The sequence below is a fragment of the Sinohyriopsis cumingii genome, chromosome 6, assembly GCF_028554795.1.
Source record: "Sinohyriopsis cumingii isolate HCF-2022 chromosome 6, ASM2855479v2, whole genome shotgun sequence".
Taxonomy (NCBI): domain Eukaryota; kingdom Metazoa; phylum Mollusca; class Bivalvia; order Unionida; family Unionidae; genus Sinohyriopsis; species Sinohyriopsis cumingii.
Window position 1 is genome coordinate 166481789 of NC_142966.1, and position 17358 is coordinate 166499146.

Consider the following 17358-nt stretch of genomic DNA (forward strand, 5'->3'; position numbering starts at 1 on the left):
GACGTGGTAAGTGTTTCCACCTTCCTCGTCAGTGTTCGTGGCAGAATCCACTTTGAAAGGAATGACACGCAGTAACGGTACGGAGGTGTGTCCCACCACGTTATACTGCACCACATCGGAGTACACAAACATCAAATTCAGTCCTTGGTTCAGTTCTACCGGGGCACGAAATAACTTGCTAAAAGACTCGTTGTCGTAAAGGATGGGTAATTCGCTTTTCTTCATCATGCTCATTCTCAGGTTCATGTCTCCGCCCAACATGTCATACAATTCAGGACAAAATAAAATGGACAGGATTTTACTCCGTTCAAATTTTATTAAGAAGCGACGAGCTGTTTTGTGGTACTCCATGGTGACACTTTTGTTAACATGCTCCAAAGCTTTCAGAAACACGGCATTAAACCTGGAGGCTATGGTGCTGACCAAATGTTGACCACTAAAATAATAGCCTGCGGAAATGAACAAGTGATAGGTGGTGTACTTTTGTGTACGGGTTTTCTTGCCATATTTGACATTGCTATCCATCCACTGTTGCAATTGTTCGTCATGAACTTCCACATCAAAAAAATTTTGATTGGGAAGGACATTGAGGACTTGGGTCGGGTGAATCATTTCTACTAAAGCCACTTCCCAATGGGCTTCGTGATCTAAAGGGATGGCTTGAGGTAATTTGGCCGTGTAACAGCACAACGTGTTCTTGGGAAACACCTCCATGGAACTGTCACTGGGTAAGGTTAAGTAAAATTGGTTTTGGTGACTCATAATTCCAGAGTTCTGTGGCTGTCCGAGGGGTTAGTGGACGTCAGAGGCGTGTCTCCGCCCAAAATGGGGTTCTGGTTGTGGGTGGAGTGGTGACTGGCACTGGCACTGGACACAAGGTTCCCGTGGTTCCCGTTCGAGGTGAATTTCAGGGAGGGATTAGGAAGCAGGTAACCGATGCAACTGCTCAATAAAATGGTCCACAATTGTTTGTCTCCTTGTTGCAAACTCAAATTGGCGATGGCTGCCCCGATGACACAATACACCACGAAGATTTGGCAGAAAAAGACGATTTGCGTTTTAGGCACACGTTCTCCACACCACACCCACAAGGGTTGTTTTTGTAAATCTTGCACAGAAGAACTAGGGGAAGGAGGAGTGGTCGACGTAGCTGCGTCTGTGTGAAAAGGCATGATGATCACTTCTTTTTATAGTCGATGACTTGCGAAGCGTCGATCCAAGAATCAAAACTGGGTGGATATCCTTTCCAACGTACTTTGACTTCTTTGACACGTCGTTTGCCCACTTTACGGGTTCTGCGTTCGAGAATGCTTTCGATGTCGTACACGTCGTCTTCTTTTTTGGTGACACGTTGTAACTCGGGCAAATAAAACGTTCCTTTGAGCACTTCTCCGTTCATGTCTTCCAATTTATAGACGGCAGGATGACTGCCATGCACTCGTCCAGTGACGCGAAACAATTCGGTCGTCCAGTTAGGTAAGTAACCTTTGTCAAAAGTGCGTTTGGTTTTGCCAATGCGCACCCAATCTCTTACGGCCAACTCTCCACTTTTCTTGGGGACAGCCCTCGTCGGGGACGTACCAAACAGGCGCTCAAACACCAACACTTCGTTGTCGGGAGTCACGTCTTGCGGGGCACGTCCAATGCTTCGATGGTAAGATTGGTTGTACGCTTGCACCAGGTGCGGTAAGATGTCGATGTACTTCAGAGTGTGGTGATGCGTAAAATATTTCCACATGCGTTCTTTCAAAGTGCGTTGAAAACGTTCCACGATGCTGGCTTTGGTTTCGGGATTCTCGGTGGTAAAAAATGAATGTCACGTTTCTTTAATTCTTTTTGGAAAGCTTGGTTCAAAAATTCGGTACCTTTGTCCGTTTGCCAAGAGGGTGACGACCGCTTTGTTTCAGCACTCGTTGCAGGGCTCGCACTAACTCGCTGCTCGATTTGGAAGTCAAGGGTACGACCCAAGCAAATTTGGAAAAGACGTCGATGACACAAAACAAATATTTGTAGCCACGATTGTAGCTGGCCAAATGAGAGACATCGGCTAAATCGGCTTGCCATTGATGATCGATGCCTTCCACTCGGGTGCGACTTCTGGCAAACTTGCGTCGAATGGGTTTGTGTAAAGTGTAGGTAGCTTGTTCTTGTAACCATCGTTGCACTTGAGGTAAACGGAGACTTTTCAGTCGAGTTTTGGCAGCACGATACAATTTTTGAACTCCTGCGTAACCTGCAGGATGGGAGGGGTCGTAGTAAATGCTGGCTAAGACTTTTTCCATTTTTTTGTTTTGGTTGGTGTGTTAATAAGGCACCCACTCTTGGAGGATGCGTCTCTTTTTCTCTTGGGGTATTTTCTTGGATTGCAATGCTTTGCGTGTGCGACCGGCAATAGGTGTTGAAGAGGAGGAGGATGTCTGAGCGGGGGATATCGGTTCTTATTTCACTTCTGTCTTCACTTCTGTCTTCACTTTCTTTTTCTCTTGTGATGAAGAAGGGGTGGTCATCATCTTTTTAATCCATCCAATTCTGGAGGTAGGTGGTGTTGTTAACTTGCGTACTTTTTCTGGTGGAGTTTGAAACCCTTCTTCTTCTTCTTTTCCTTTTTCTGTCTTGGTCACTGGTACTGGTACTGGTACTGGTGATGGTGCTGGACTTTTCATCAAGGTCTTAAAATCTTTTAGAGTGGGTAGAGCTGTTTCGTCTAAAGCTTTCTGGTGAAAGAGTTGCAGTCGTTGCAAGAGTTGACCGTACTTTTGCGATTTTTCTGTTTCGGACAAATCTTGGCGATCCATCAAGGACTGCAGTTCGTGTTGTAACTGGGACATCTCGCTCAAATGGGGATTGGGAGGTAAATGCGGGGTGTGTTGTTCTTGCCACCGATGGTATTCCATCCATCGTTTGTAAGGCACTAAAGCTAGTTTTCGTCCTTCCATGGGGTTGTCAGCGGTCGATTCTGAGATCTTGGAACTTCCGAGGCCTTTTTATCTTGCTCCCACCAGTCCTCCCAACATGGTTCCCAAGACTCCTTTCAGTATGGGGCCTAACAAGAGAGGTAAAATACCTCCACGTTGCACTAACATCTTTTTTTGACGAATGGGAATTTTCTTTTGAACCATTTGGCGAAGAACGTGACGATGTTTGCCTAAGCATTGTTTCTGGTGTTTAGACAAAGGGATCGTGCCTTTCAAAACGTTCAAACAACATTCGCACACGGTATCGATGACCTCTTTGGAGGCTGTTTGAATGAGTTTTTTTCGTAGGGGTGGAGAAGCTTTGGACAGGACAGATAACATGTCCCCATGTTTGACTAAACGTGGTGGCAGTCCTTTCCTTTTCTTTCCTTGGGGTTTTCTGGAGGGTGACATCTTTGAGTCTTCAGGAGCACCAAAAAACACTGATACCCGACTTGGTCACAAGCCTTTTTTATACTGGAACGCGTCGCCACTGATTGTCTTTACGTCGTATTAGTTTGAGGACAGGCATGACACGTCGTGCAGGGGTACGTAACGGAATAAATCGAGCCAGTTCTTGCTTGGACAAATCCAGTAAACTTTGTAACATGCCCGATCTTTCTTGAACTTTGATTTTGGGAGAAGGTACTTTGTGAGCAGCAGCCACTGCCACTAAATTGGAAGGTCCTGCCACTGGGGAAGTTCTTTTGGGGGTCATCAACGGAGAAGTTCTTGGTGTGATCAACGTCTCCAAGTACTCTTCAGTTCTGGGTGTCATTAACGGAGAAGTGGACAAACGTGAAGCTGCCGGAGACGCAGTCACCGCCGTGGCAGGTCGTGGTTTGCGAGTGTAAGGTTGCGTCCTGGCCGAAGTGCCTCTCTTGCGACTAGTTTTCTGTGGACTTTTCTTTTTCTGGGGGCTTCTTTTCTTTTTCCGGGGTGGTGGTGGTGTCTGGTCAGAGGAGGGTCCTGCCACTGGAGAAGTTCTCCTTGGGGACCTGGTCTTTTTCTTCTTGGGGCTTCGTTGGGCTTTTGTCTTGGGTATAACTTTGGGGGCATTAGGATCCCATCTTAAGAGAGAGCGAATGATGACCCCTCCTAGAGTACCGCTCCCTCCAGGTTTCAAAATGATTTGTTTTTTGGTTTGAGTGTCGATGCGGGGATCGGCCAGTTGGACCAAAGCGACTTTGTTTCGATCGAAAAAGCGTTTGGTTTGATGAGGAATCTGAATGATTCCTTGGAGTAATTGACGTGCCGTCACCGTGAACCATCGTAAGACTTCTTTGAGACTAGCTTCTAAGACACGAGCTCGTGTTTGTGGATCTTTTTCTCGACTGATGCCATACAAGGCACGAATCAATTTGACGGGAAGATGCGACTGAAGGGACGTCATGTTCGCACTGAGAGTGAGACAGACGAAAAAGGGTCTGAGGTTTTTATAGATTTTTTTATGGGGAATGAAATGAAGTCGAGGACGGAGACGTGTACAGGACAGGTCCTCCGTCTTGGCACCAGTGGTGAAACAAGTGGGTACGAAATCGCAAATCCTCGGGAGTCGTAGGTTTCAAATCGACGAGTAAATAGGCGTGTGGAGTTTGAGTGGCATCGTCGTACGCCTGAGTCAGCCAAGGCGTTCCTAACTGTTTGGCTAAGACTTGCACTTGCGATTTATCTCGAGGGCTTTTAAACAAGACCACGTAATGCGCATTGAGACTGATGGTGCGATGGGCTTTACTTTGTTGAAACAAATTTTGGGTGATGTAAACGACACTGGCATTACGGTGATGCCCTTTGCGCGTGAACCACAGTTTAATTTCTTCTTCGTCTTCTCCTAACATGTCGTCGAAAATGACCAAATGGGTTTAACGGGAGTCAGAGACGATGCCATCGTCTTCTTTAGGAATGCCTTCCACAAACACGATGGAATCGCCTTGACTTTCTCGCAAGAGGCTGTACGCCGATTGCCACTCTTTGTAACACCACACGATTCGTTGAGGGGGTCGATCGATCAAATGATGTTTATGTTCGATCAAACGTTTGACGAATTCGGTTTTGCCTGAACCGCTAGGTCCAGCAATGAGCATGTTAAAGGGATGGCGAAGATACAAAGCCTCCCAACTGGCACGATCTAAGTGTTCGTCGATGACTTTGACAGTAGAGGAAGAGGGAGCAGAGACAGCAGAGGTAGCCATGGTGTGAGAAATGTCACTTGTGACACGAAAAACAAACAAGACAAGAGTTTATATACTTTTTCAGAACACGTTTATTGAATGTTTTTTTCAAACATGAATACGAAAGACAAAAATACATAAAAGCCAAAGGCTTAAGTACAAGAATAAAAGGCACATGATAACCATGAACGTGGAATAAACACAAGTGTCTGTACAACATGTTTTGGGTAAAGTTCTAACCAGTTCTATAGTAGGGTAAGGTCACACAAGTGTCCTCCCGAAAGGGTCTTTCAGGCCTGTCCACGACAGTCCTGTCCTGGGTGACGGGTTCTTCTGGCACCGTCACTAACACAGGTTGAAAAGTAACTTTTTTCCTTGAATAACTCTCGTGCATACTGGGCCACCTCTTGTGTCCAAGCCTCAAAACCCTGGTCTCGGTGATGTCCAACATTTGACTCCTAACCAATCTGGTTTCTTCTTCGTCAACGACATGGTAAGTTACTTCAATGAACAATGAACTATCGATCTTGCCTAGGGTTCCTTTTTATATACAGACCAATACCGACGTGACCGTACGGTAAGGTGAAGTGATTGGGAAGTCGCACTCGCTTCTGGTATACAATTTGATAGACTTTTTCCAAGGGTCGACTGACGATGTGGTGAGTGGGTAAACGTACAATCTTGTTCGGTTGATAGGTGGTCACTTTAAAGTTTCCATCCTCTCCCGATTGCAAGGCTTCTTTCAATACCCCAAAGTTGACCACTCGACTGGTACGATGATTCAGAGTCAGTCCTTTCACTTTGCACGTTGTGTGCACTTCTCCTTGTTTGTCCCGGTATTCGTAGCCGTAATTTTTGGGACCACCACTGACGAAACTTAGAATCTTGTCGTCGGGATGCTCGTCTGTCCAGGCTCCTAAACGGTCTCCTTCGATGTCAGGGTGCTGTTGAATCGGGTGATGGATGTAAATGCAACTGTCCGTGTCAAAGTACAGGACGCGTTCTTCTAACAGTTCTAAAGCTTCGTACAATTTTAAGCGAGCATGAGCTGTCACGTAAGCCGCAATGATGACATTTCCAAGAGGGTCGTCTTGTACAAAGTCCAGATCTTCTTCGTAATTGACCAAGATCAAATCCTCTCGAACGACGTCCACGTGTTTCATGTATTTGGTTTTGTCGTGAATCATCTGGAAGTAGCGGGAAGGTTCTGTCAAATATTCCGTCTTGGGTAAACACGGTCGTTGTGCCATTTTACCCCACAAGCAATTTAACATCACTTTGGCAAACGATCGCCTGCCTTCGTTTTTTTCGATGTGGTCTAAAGAGATGCCTTCTTGTGCATAGTATTTCTCTTTGAATTGTATTTGGTCTTCGGGAGTGTGACACCAGGACGGATAGCCGCTGGCTTCTTGTTTCAGTTTCAAAAAGGCATCCACGTAGTCGGCGAAAATGCCTTTCTGAGTAGGGTCACTCTTGTGGTACTGTTGTGTCTTGGGAAAGTGGCAAATTTCGTACACTTCTAACAGTTGGTATCCCATGTCCAGAGCTTTGAACAATTCCACGCTGACCCAGGTTCCCGTCAAGGCACGTTCTTCCTGGCTGTGATGGCAAGGTTGGTCCTGGTTGCACGTTTCGGCACAAGTACGGCACAAGGGAAACATCAGTTTGCCTTGACAATGGTGAGGTAAGACGGGATGGTATAGGTTCGTGGGAGGCAAAACTTTACACTTGATCAAGCCTTCGTATTGTCGAATGTTTTTCAGGTCGATGTGTTCCGTCAACAATTGCGGGTGCCCTACAAGAAAGCGACAATATTTGCACACGTAGGGATACAGCGAACACACGTCCAAGTATTTGATTTCTTCTCCTTTCTCTTCGTCGGCTTGGTACAGCAAACAGGTGGCATTGGTCCTTCCTCCGTACAAACTATCCCTCGGGTTCAGCGGGTCCATGAACTGGTAACTTTCCACGAGGCGTTTAAACTCGGGATCGGTTTTCAAACGGTGATCGTACTCGTGTTCCCACATTTCCACCACTTGGTATCCTTGCTGTTCTAACTTTAGGCGTCGCTGACAAGTGTCCTGGTACAAGTCTTCCATGGTTCGTTGTAAAAACTGATTTTTAGTGTCACGGTCAGGGTAGCAGACGAGACATCCGTGAAATAAGCAACCGTTAAACTCGTACACGATCTTGGGGTTTTCTAAGTCCCAGCCATCGACCGAATACGTTCCGATGGTCTTTTCGCCTCCTCCGTTGCGGGCATGCTGAATCCATTTGTCTTCCTTGTCGCACAAGTAATGTAACCAGCGTAGGGCTTTGACCGAGTATTGACGTTTGACAAAGTGGGTCGTTTGAGGACTGATGACAGCCACGGTGTTTTCAGGCATGAATCGTTGGCGGTACACTAAGGAACACGCTTTGGCAATGGTGCAAGCTTCTTTCAAAGGATCGACCCCTCCGTGTTCCATGAACAGTTCTCGAAATTTTCCACAGCAACGCCGTAAAATGTCCACGTCGGAACGACAATACTTTAACATTTCTTCCTGAAAGTCGAAGGGGTCAGAGGCATGAGCCTGGTACCAAGCGTAGAAAGCTTCTCGTTGTTCGGTACGCATGTTGTCGGGATCGTAATAGTGAGCCTCAGGCAAATGGGGTAGAACGGCATGTTGATTGGCTTCCGTATTGAAAAAGTGTGGAAAGTACCCTTTAGCCATTTCTGTCATTCCAAACGTTTTAGGCATTCGACTCAAAGGCATGGCCAAGTAACTCATCGAATCTTTAAACTGCACTTGTCCCACTTGCATGAAAATGATTTTGGCTCCGTTCAAAATCACTTTAGGACGTTCGGTGCCATGTTCCGTATAGTACCTCAAAAGAAACTGTCCATCGTATCCGGAGAAATTGTGAGCCATCACCGTGGCATGACGATGACAATCTCCGTAACGTTCGATGTCCTCTTGGCTCCACGTCTTGTCGATGGGGTCTAAGACCCATCGGGCAAAATCGGCTAACGTGTTCGGTCCCCGAAAGATTTTTTCACGTCCTCCAGGAATCTTGCTGCAGTGAGGGCAATGACTGAAGATAGGTTCTTGAATGCACTTCTCGCACGCTCGATGAGCCACGCAGAAATTAGGAATGTGAATGCCGGTCTCTTGCATGCATTCGAAATCGAAAAAGATGAAATTGCCTTTCTTCTTGTGACCGTCCTCTTTCGCTGGTGGGGGTTGGTATTTTTGCACGTAACATTCGTGTTCCAAGTCCACGATGTGGTGACAAATGTGACATTTTTTCTTTCCTCGACATACGTGTGCCTTGGCATTGTTGGTACGTATGCCCTGTCTACACGTAGGGCACAATCTCAAGAGCTGACAAGCACATTTCTTCTGTGAACCTTGTGTTTTCAAATATTGTTGGTAACAGGTAGGGCTGACAAACGTGCGCAGACAAGTCGAACAAGGCACTGGTTCTTCGCTCAGACAGGGTGGAGAGGCCAAACATCCTGGGCATTTCCATCCACAATGCTTGTGTTGCTCTCGATTATTATAACCATAGTCACATTTCTCACAGTAATATCTGTATCCCAGGAATCCGGTGATACTGGTAATGGTATCGAAATGGTCATCGTGATGATAAACATGAATGTATTTTCCGTCCTTAAAGTCTTGGCCTCGAAACAACAGAGACCCGCGCATTTCTTGAGGGTGCACTTTCAAGGTGTAGCGTGGAGCTAGGGCATCTTGCAATTTTTGCATCTCAGGAATGCCACAGGGTTTGTCTTTGGACAGGCCAGCTTGTTGCAACAGGAGTTCTGCTTCGTTTCGTTGTTTGGCTCGATCGGATGGTTGAATAGTGTTCCAGGTTCTTTTCCATTCTGTCGTGTCGTTCTTGTTGGCATAGGTTCGTCCCACCACGATGGCACGGGCTAAACACATCTGGTCATGAGGATTGTGAATTTGGACAAGACTACGCTTAATGCTGCGAAGCTCGTTCACCAATAACATCTTTTTGCGTCCTGTCCCTTGAGGAAGAGAGACGTGGGCCATTTTCAGTGTGGCTTTACCATCGGTGATGTCAAACTGGTCATTAGATTGTTGTACGTGTTGAATCTTGTCCATGATTTTGGAAGGGGTTAGTTCTGCAGGTCTGCTAAACTCGATCCAAACAGGGGATTTCAAACCGTCGTGATCTATGGATAGTGTCAAGCGATCGTCTTCTTTGGGTTGACATTGTCGCTTGAGTGCGGTGAGCAAAGAATCCCACATCTCGGTGATGAACCTTTCTGCTTTCTCCAAGGGTACGTCGGCCTTGAAATCTTTAAACTTCACCGTGTAGGTGTAAGCCGTGGTTCTAAATTTTCTAGAGGAGCGCTTTTCCGTCTCTCGAATGGAATAGTATTTTTCAGGGTTGACTAAGGGTGACGAACTTGGTTTAGAGGTTTCAAATTCTGGTTCACTCATGTCCTCTTCAAAATCACTGGCATGAATTTGTGCCAAGATTTCAGCCCTGGTACGAGGCGATAGATCACGTTTCTGCCTCTTACTTTCTTCTTCTTCTTTCTTCTCGAATGAATGGGATCGTTTCATCGTGAGTGCAAAACGTCAAATGACTCAAGTTGAAACACCATAGACTAATTTATAGTCTTGGCAAACCAGCGTATATAAAAAGGGTGTGTGTCTTGTCCTTTCACTATTCATTTCACTCTCAAGCCGAGCACAACGATGGAAGAGACTACCCAGATGGAACGTTTCGTCAGAGCTTTGCGAGGGGTCATTAGAAAATTCTCTTCAGACCAGCCGACGGACTACTCTCCTTCCTTTCGAGATAAAAGTCAAGATACTTGCTATATCTGTCAGAAGAAAGGGCATTGGTCTTCAGAGTGTCCAGACCGTCAAAAAAGAACAAAAACAGGGACTAAAAGAGACAAAAGTCAAGATACCTGTTATTATTGTAAAGAAAAAGGACATTGGTCTCCAGATTGCCCCAAAAAGAAACAAGAGGAGTCAGAAGAAAAGAAGGATTCTTCAGAAGAAGAGAGGGATTCTTCGGAAGAAGAGAGGGATTCTTCAGAGGAAGAAGAGGAAGAAAGAAGACAATTATATTTAAAAGAAGCAAAGAAACAGGAGAAGAAAAGAAGAAGGGAAGAAAATGAGGAAAAAACGGTGAAGAAATTCAAAAAACAGAGAGACTAAACAAGGAGAAAGAAGAAGTCAATGAACTTTTAATTAAAGTGTTCTGTGGTGAATTGTGAATTGGATTGTAAAAAAATGGATAAAAGAATACATGAATGATATAAGGTAAGTGTCTTTGAGTTTTGATTTTAAAATAAGAAGCTACACTCACGCACTCATACACAAACACGTACTATAAGGGTAAAATGGGTGGGGGTTTATTTTTGAGTTATTGACAAATTGAAATTGTATTTCTTTTCGAGAAATGTGGGTGGCCCTGAAAAGAGCCTTTTTGTTTTGGTGTAGGGGTGAGTTTAACCAATCAACTTTAACTGCCTTAAGCCTTTGCCACGGCCAAGGCCTACTTCTGATGATTGGGTTGAAATCACTAAGGGTGGTACGACAGGCTTAGTCACAGGGTTGGCGTGTTTAGCTCGGGAAGGTCGTATTCTCTTCGGTCGTGATAAAGAAGTCTGATACATTTGTTTCAGACTTCTTAACTCCGCTAAAATGTCCAACAGTACCGTAGCCGTTTGATTTTCACCCTCTTGTTTCTTTGCTGCTACTTCTTCTTGCTGTTGTTGCTGTTGTTTTTTTCTTACCTCTTCTTCTTGCTGTTGCTGTTGCTGTAGGAGAAAAGCTTGTTCCGCTTCCTTTTGTCGTTGCATAAATTTCTCCAATTCTTCTTTCTGTCTCTGTCTAAAATTCTCCACTTGCGGTAATGAAGAAGGTAACGAAGGTTCCGGAACAAATTCTTGCGAGGTAAGAAAATCCACAAAATCCCAATGTACCTCTTCTGAAAGTAAGTCCGGGTTCCCTTGGGCAGTCTCCCCTGCTGGTGCACCCCAATGGATCGTTTTCTGAGTTTCCGTCATGTTGAATCACTGTCGCATAGATTGGCTGCACACAAGCGCTGACGAATCTATATAGACCACGTGACGTCACAGACTGCTCTCTTCGGATTGGATGCGAGCTGACTGAATTTTGTAACGCGTGTTCGGATTGGTGAATGAATTCAATCCGTTTCAATCCTTCCTGTACCTATAAATAAGCGCAGTTCACTGCATTGATTCACTTGTTCTCGTCGCTTCAAGATGTGGACCGATGTGCAATCTTCTACGCTTGTGTCTTCCATGATGTTCCGGACGGACATGCTCATGTATGTCCGATCCAAGTGGACCGTTGTCCACAGGACAAACACCAGCCTGTGGTTACGTAGGATCTACGTAGAAAGACAAGGATGCCTGAAAAGAGTGCTGATTTACGGACCAACAGTGAGACGTAGCCTAAGGACAAGAAGAAGACCAATGCGGTACCATTTATGTTAATGAATACATTAACATAAACCCAAAGGCCCTTTTCAGGGCCAGCCATATTTCTCGAAAAGAGATAGCCTTTCCATTGCCTACCCCTTTTTTAAAAAAAAAATTTTTTTTAAAAAAAATCCCATATTCAATTCCCCTTTGTCCCTAAACAACCCCCAAACTCTATTCCCCATGTTAAATTCCCCTTGTACGTATATCGGCCCACAATTTTTTCCCATGTTAATTCCCCTTGTACGTATATTAACCCACGATTTTTCGCCATGTTAAATTTCCATTGTACGTATATTCGCCCAGGGGTCTCCGTAATGCTAATTTCCATTGTACGTATAGTGGCCCACTTAACTACTATCGACATTCGTGTCCCTTTGTTTTCAACAGCCACAAAACTTACACAATTTAAAGTCATAAAATGGCTCATAAAGGTTGAAGATCACAAGGAGAAAATACCTCAGACATTTCAGACTTGAAAAATGTTCCACATAAAATGACAAAAGGCACGTAATACATGTATTATGTCCTTATTTTTAAAAAAATGTATTTCCTGTAAATGACGCTTTGAAACATGGACGGTAATTTATATGTACATTACTTAGAAAGCTAGGAATTTTAGATTTTACCTACGTGTAACCCTCTCAATTCCAGCTTTGGAATACATTTCACGATCCGGCATTAGTTGAGGGAGCATGCCGAGGCAGTTTGAAGGCACTTCAACTAAAGTACTTAGACCTCTACCTCATTCATTGGCCAATGGGATTCAAGGTATGACATCCCTCAACCACCTTCTCTCCTTGGTAATTCTTTTTTTAACAATAATTCAGCGGGACACTGTTTTTGGATTGATCAAAAATATACGAATGAAAACATTGTTCGATGCAGTCGTAACGCCTTAGTGTTTTAGGGCATGCAAATGTAATCTTTGAGGCAGAAAAAGAAAGTTCCTATTTGTCTACATCAGGTTGTACAACATCAATAAAAATGCTCTGTTAATGTACAGGTGATGACATTATATATATATATATATATATATATATATATATATATATATATATATATATATATATATATATATATAAAATGCGTTATTAGGGTAAATCATTTTGCGACGTACAAAAAATGTGGCTAATTGTTTCTCGTCAAGCGGCAGGGAGTATATTAGTTTTGGAAGGTGTTCAGTTTTTATGATGCAAATCCACCCGTATAAGCAAGAATACTAGTCGAATTGATGCATTGGTATAGCTTCGCACATTCAAAACATTCGAGGCCATTCCAACAGTTCATACTTCGTATGCATGCCGATCTCTGCCGTTGGATCACATCATGTTTGTAATACGAAATAAGGATTGACGTAGAAATTGTGAATGCATCGAACTATATTTTGATTTCAAAGTTCTTGGTCAATGCTATGGTCAGACCAGAAGTAGCCGAGATAGTCTGAATAAATTCCGAGTTCTCTTTTTCGAATGAAATTTCCAGCGAACAAAATTTAGGATGGTTCTGTAAATTACTGCGTAGATATACATCCGCTGCATATTTTTGTCTAGCAGAAATAGCAGAAGTATTTCAAATGACATGTGCGGAACTAAATTACTAATTCGGAGCATTTTTCTTCGAGACAAAATATATCTCTGATGTAATTTAGAAAAAAAAAATCATACATTTTCCTCGCTACAAATACCTTCGCAAAAGAAAAATAACCACAATCAATTTGGACCACCTCAGCTATTTCTATAAGTGAATGACTATCGGATTGACCAAGAAAGATACGAATGAAAACATTGTTCGATGCATTCGTAACACCTATTGGGGATTGACCTATAATTTGTGAAAGCTAAATTATATAGTGGGAACATTCTAGACACATACGTTATTCGCTTGTATGTTGTCGCAGAAATTTGCAGAAAAAAATTCTCCACAAGAAGGAGAAGCCACTATATGTTCGGACTACGTTGGCTATTTGTACAATGAAGGACATCGACCGGTTGTCTTCCCAATCGATATTTTTTAGATGGTGGCGAAGGCAAGTAGTTCGCTCGTTCGGAACGCTTTTGATTTTATTTCACATCACGGGTCTATTATTGTGCAGTATTTGTTTGACATTTGAATAACAAAAGGTATTAATTCATATCTGAAATGACATGTTTCATATCAGGCTATTCGCAGAAGGGTGGGCATCTCTTTCCTAAAAATAAAGAACGCCGGAATGCGTAGATACACACCATAATGCACGGCGGAGCAGAAGATAAATCGAAAGTTCTGTTATTTACAACACTTGCACAAAAAGAGCATTGAAATTCCAAAATAAAAAATACACGATGGAAGAAATCTTTTTTCGTGATCGAAGTCTAGAAAACATAAAAACACTGACTCTGGGCAAGTTGTTATACCGACATATATAGTAAGTTGAACAAATTTAAAGACCACATCTACTTTGTGACTGATCAATTGGACTATCCTTTTAATGATTATGTCTATAATATAGGTAACTCGCTTTTTATTGAGGCACGACAATCACTTTTCAGAAAGTCATGAAAATCGGTTGAACATAGACGAAGTAAACCGGAAATGCAAGGAACCTACGTGACAAAAGCTCCACCTACAACATCAAGGGAAGTAACTGACCGCCCCCCCCCCCCCGCCCCCCTTCGGTTAATTGTAGGATTGAACGAGAAGATAACGAAATGATAAATAGTTCGATGCATTGGCAACTTCTCGGTCAATCCTTGCTTCATATATAGCTAAGATGGTATGAAGGCAGCTATCTGCATACATTCGAGATATGATCTAATATATTGGCCTTGAGGTCGTTAATGTAAAGTGCTGCACTTTAGTCTGTGTAGGCGGGGATTTAGTTTTCATCTTACTGCAGTTTTATGTGGCCAAGAAAGGCACGATGTCAAATACCTACGTGGATATTTTATGTGTCAGCCAAAACAGGCTCACGTACAGGCATGCATATTTGCGAGACCACGTGATATCAGTCTACGTTGCATTGGAGAATTTCAAAATGTCGTCTGTGGCTTGACTATAAACTCAACGAACTCCACAGGATCCGGATCGGACATGTTAGCGATAACTCATCTATAGTCTTTAGACATGTGACATCGAGTACATGTGAAAGAGAGGCAACTTGCGATAGGAGCTATATCTGTCCAATTACACGTCTGACCTAAATATTTAAATCTATTCCGTGTCATCAAAAAAGTTATTTCAGATTATTACAATATACGATATGGCAACGAAATCTTTATAAAGATAAAACACGTGTTGTGCTATGCTTGGATGAAATTATAGCCTCTTGCAATGGTCCACCAAAAAAAATGGACGCAAGCATGGTACGTGAAGTACCATTTTGTACACAATGAAAAGAAAAGTTACAATCTGATAACCTGCTTGGTGTCATTACCAGGGTACAGTACTATAAATATCTGCCAAGCCTGGAAGCATTCAAAAACTTGTAGGCTCTGCAGAACGATAAAGTAAAAAGAAACAAAGAAGCGAAAAGGTATTATTTTCTTTCAGCTATGTTTTGACAGTTAAACCAGGAAAACTGTACTGCATTCGTCGTGTCATATAAAAAGAACATGGTCGCAACTTTGCTAAACTTTTACTTTGAAAGGAAGTTCACAGTGTGGCACTGATATTTTACGATGTAGTGGTTACAGTAGGAATGAAATAAAGAAGGACACGACAAACGATCCCATCCTAAAGATTTTCCACACCTGTTCAATGTAATGTGAAAGAAAAAGAAAACAAAAGATAAAACAATGTACGTTTCATGAATATTATTATAACGTTTTGTATTTTTCCCTATAGAAACTTGATTCCAATTCTTTCTCATTACAGGAAGGAAAAGACCCCTTTCCATCTGACAGGACTGGAAACATTATTCCCTCCAAACACCGTTTTACTGAGACATGGAAGGTGAGGATGTTCAATGAAATGATTAATCATTTAGTTCAATTAGTAAACGTATTAGTTCTATTTTATTTAACTTATTTTTATATTTTTTATCAAGCTGCTTTTCTTCCAATGCAAATAATTACATTTTCCCTCAATATTTGAAAATAAATTATGTTTTCTTACGATTATGCGATTACGATAAGTATATTGAATTCATTCTAATTTTTTTTGAACTCTCAGACCCCAGATTAAAAAAGAAAGTAAACATAATCATTACGGTACATATATTAAATTACTTATATTCGCCCGACCTACAACATACATTTTACAATCAGTCGAGGAGGATCTCGTTTTAAATTAGTTTTTGTTCCTTCTTTCTTATTCTATGCATTCTTGTTTATCTACAGGTAATGGAGACTCTGGTTGATAAGGGACTGGTAAAGGCCATCGGAGTGTCCAACTTCAGTATTAAACAACTCCAGGATATTCTTAGCATGAAGGGCCTGAAACACAAACCCGTATACAATCAGGTAGCTAGACTTATCTGTACCAATAAAACAAAGAGAGGTAATTTCTTGATTATCTTTGGCTTATGTAGAAATTAAAGACAATAGTCACAGATAAAAACTGACGATCTTTAAATCAGGCGTTTACGCTAAACGTGAATTCAGAAATGAACTTTGGCACGAATTTGTTACAAGGTGGTTCTGAATGTGTGTGGGTTATTTTTTTCTTCAGATTAAACTCCTCGTCAACGTCTAATAACAAATATTTGAAACTTTACGAGATCCAAACCCTGTTTTTGCACATCCGCAGTACAAAATTATCGAAGTCTATTTTTGGAATCCGAAAAACATTAAAAGTCATCTGAGCAAGGTATACAGTCATTCAAACGAGCTTCGTAGTCGTTTAACTGAGTTTAAATTTTGTTTGACCGATTTTTAAAACTTATTGGAACTAGGAATACAATTAGTCATACGATTTAAAATATCCTTTTAACGAGTTTGAATCGGTTCAGTAAGTTTAAAATTGTTTTGAAAACATTAAACTTACATTTCAGTGATTGCTTATAGACGTTGGCACGATAATATAACTCGTTCAGAAAACTGTATAACTCGTTTTAACAAGATTTAAGTAAATTATAAATTTGTTTGCGGGAGATTATAAATCGTTTGAATGAGATTTTAACTTGTTTCAACACATTTTTGAGCAAGTTCAGATCTTATTTGAACGAGTTAATAATTCACTTGAACAAGTTTAAATCACTTTAAGCGAACTCGTTCAAACTAGTTTTGGAGTCTCTCAGACAAGTAAGAATTTTATCCGAATGAGATTTGAAATAGTACAATCTAGTCAAAAACCTGCTCAAATAATTTGCAAATTATTTAAACCAGTTTCAAATTCATTCAAATTAAGCATAATTTCGTGTCAAACGATATTTAAGTCATGCCACTGAATTCAGAATGGTTCGAATTAGTTTTAAAAATCGTTCAAATGACATTTAAACTAGTTTAAACGGGATTTTAAGCTTTTCAAAGTTCTTAGCTCGTTCAAACTACTCACAAAGTTATTCAAACGAGTTCTAAACTCGCTGATACGACTTATAAACTGTGTTAAACGAGTTATAATCTCGTTTAGACAAGTGTAAAGGCTCTTATGAAAGAGATATTAAAACGATTTCAAAACTTGTCGAAACGAGTTATTAACTCATTCAAACGACACCTAATTTTCGGGGGATGTCCAATATTGGTTTCCGTACAAATGTGCTAACACATTTCACGACATGCCATCTGGAAATAGGTTGTGAACACAAGCTGGCGGAACGGAATTTCCGATCTGG

At 42.0% G+C, this 17358-nt stretch overlaps 1 protein-coding gene across 1 annotated transcript in view; it reads left to right on the plus strand.

Moving 5' to 3' along the window:
- The window catches only part of LOC149798479 (aldo-keto reductase family 1 member B1-like), a 55285-nt gene that overhangs the window by 9292 nt on the left and 28635 nt on the right, over positions 1-17358 (plus strand). Inside the window, exons 3-5 of the mRNA XM_089963676.1 lie at positions 12261-12377; positions 15462-15539; positions 15926-16048. Coding sequence (XP_089819802.1) covers positions 12261-12377; positions 15462-15539; positions 15926-16048 — 318 coding nt within the window. The remainder of the gene's footprint in view (positions 1-12260; positions 12378-15461; positions 15540-15925; positions 16049-17358) is intronic.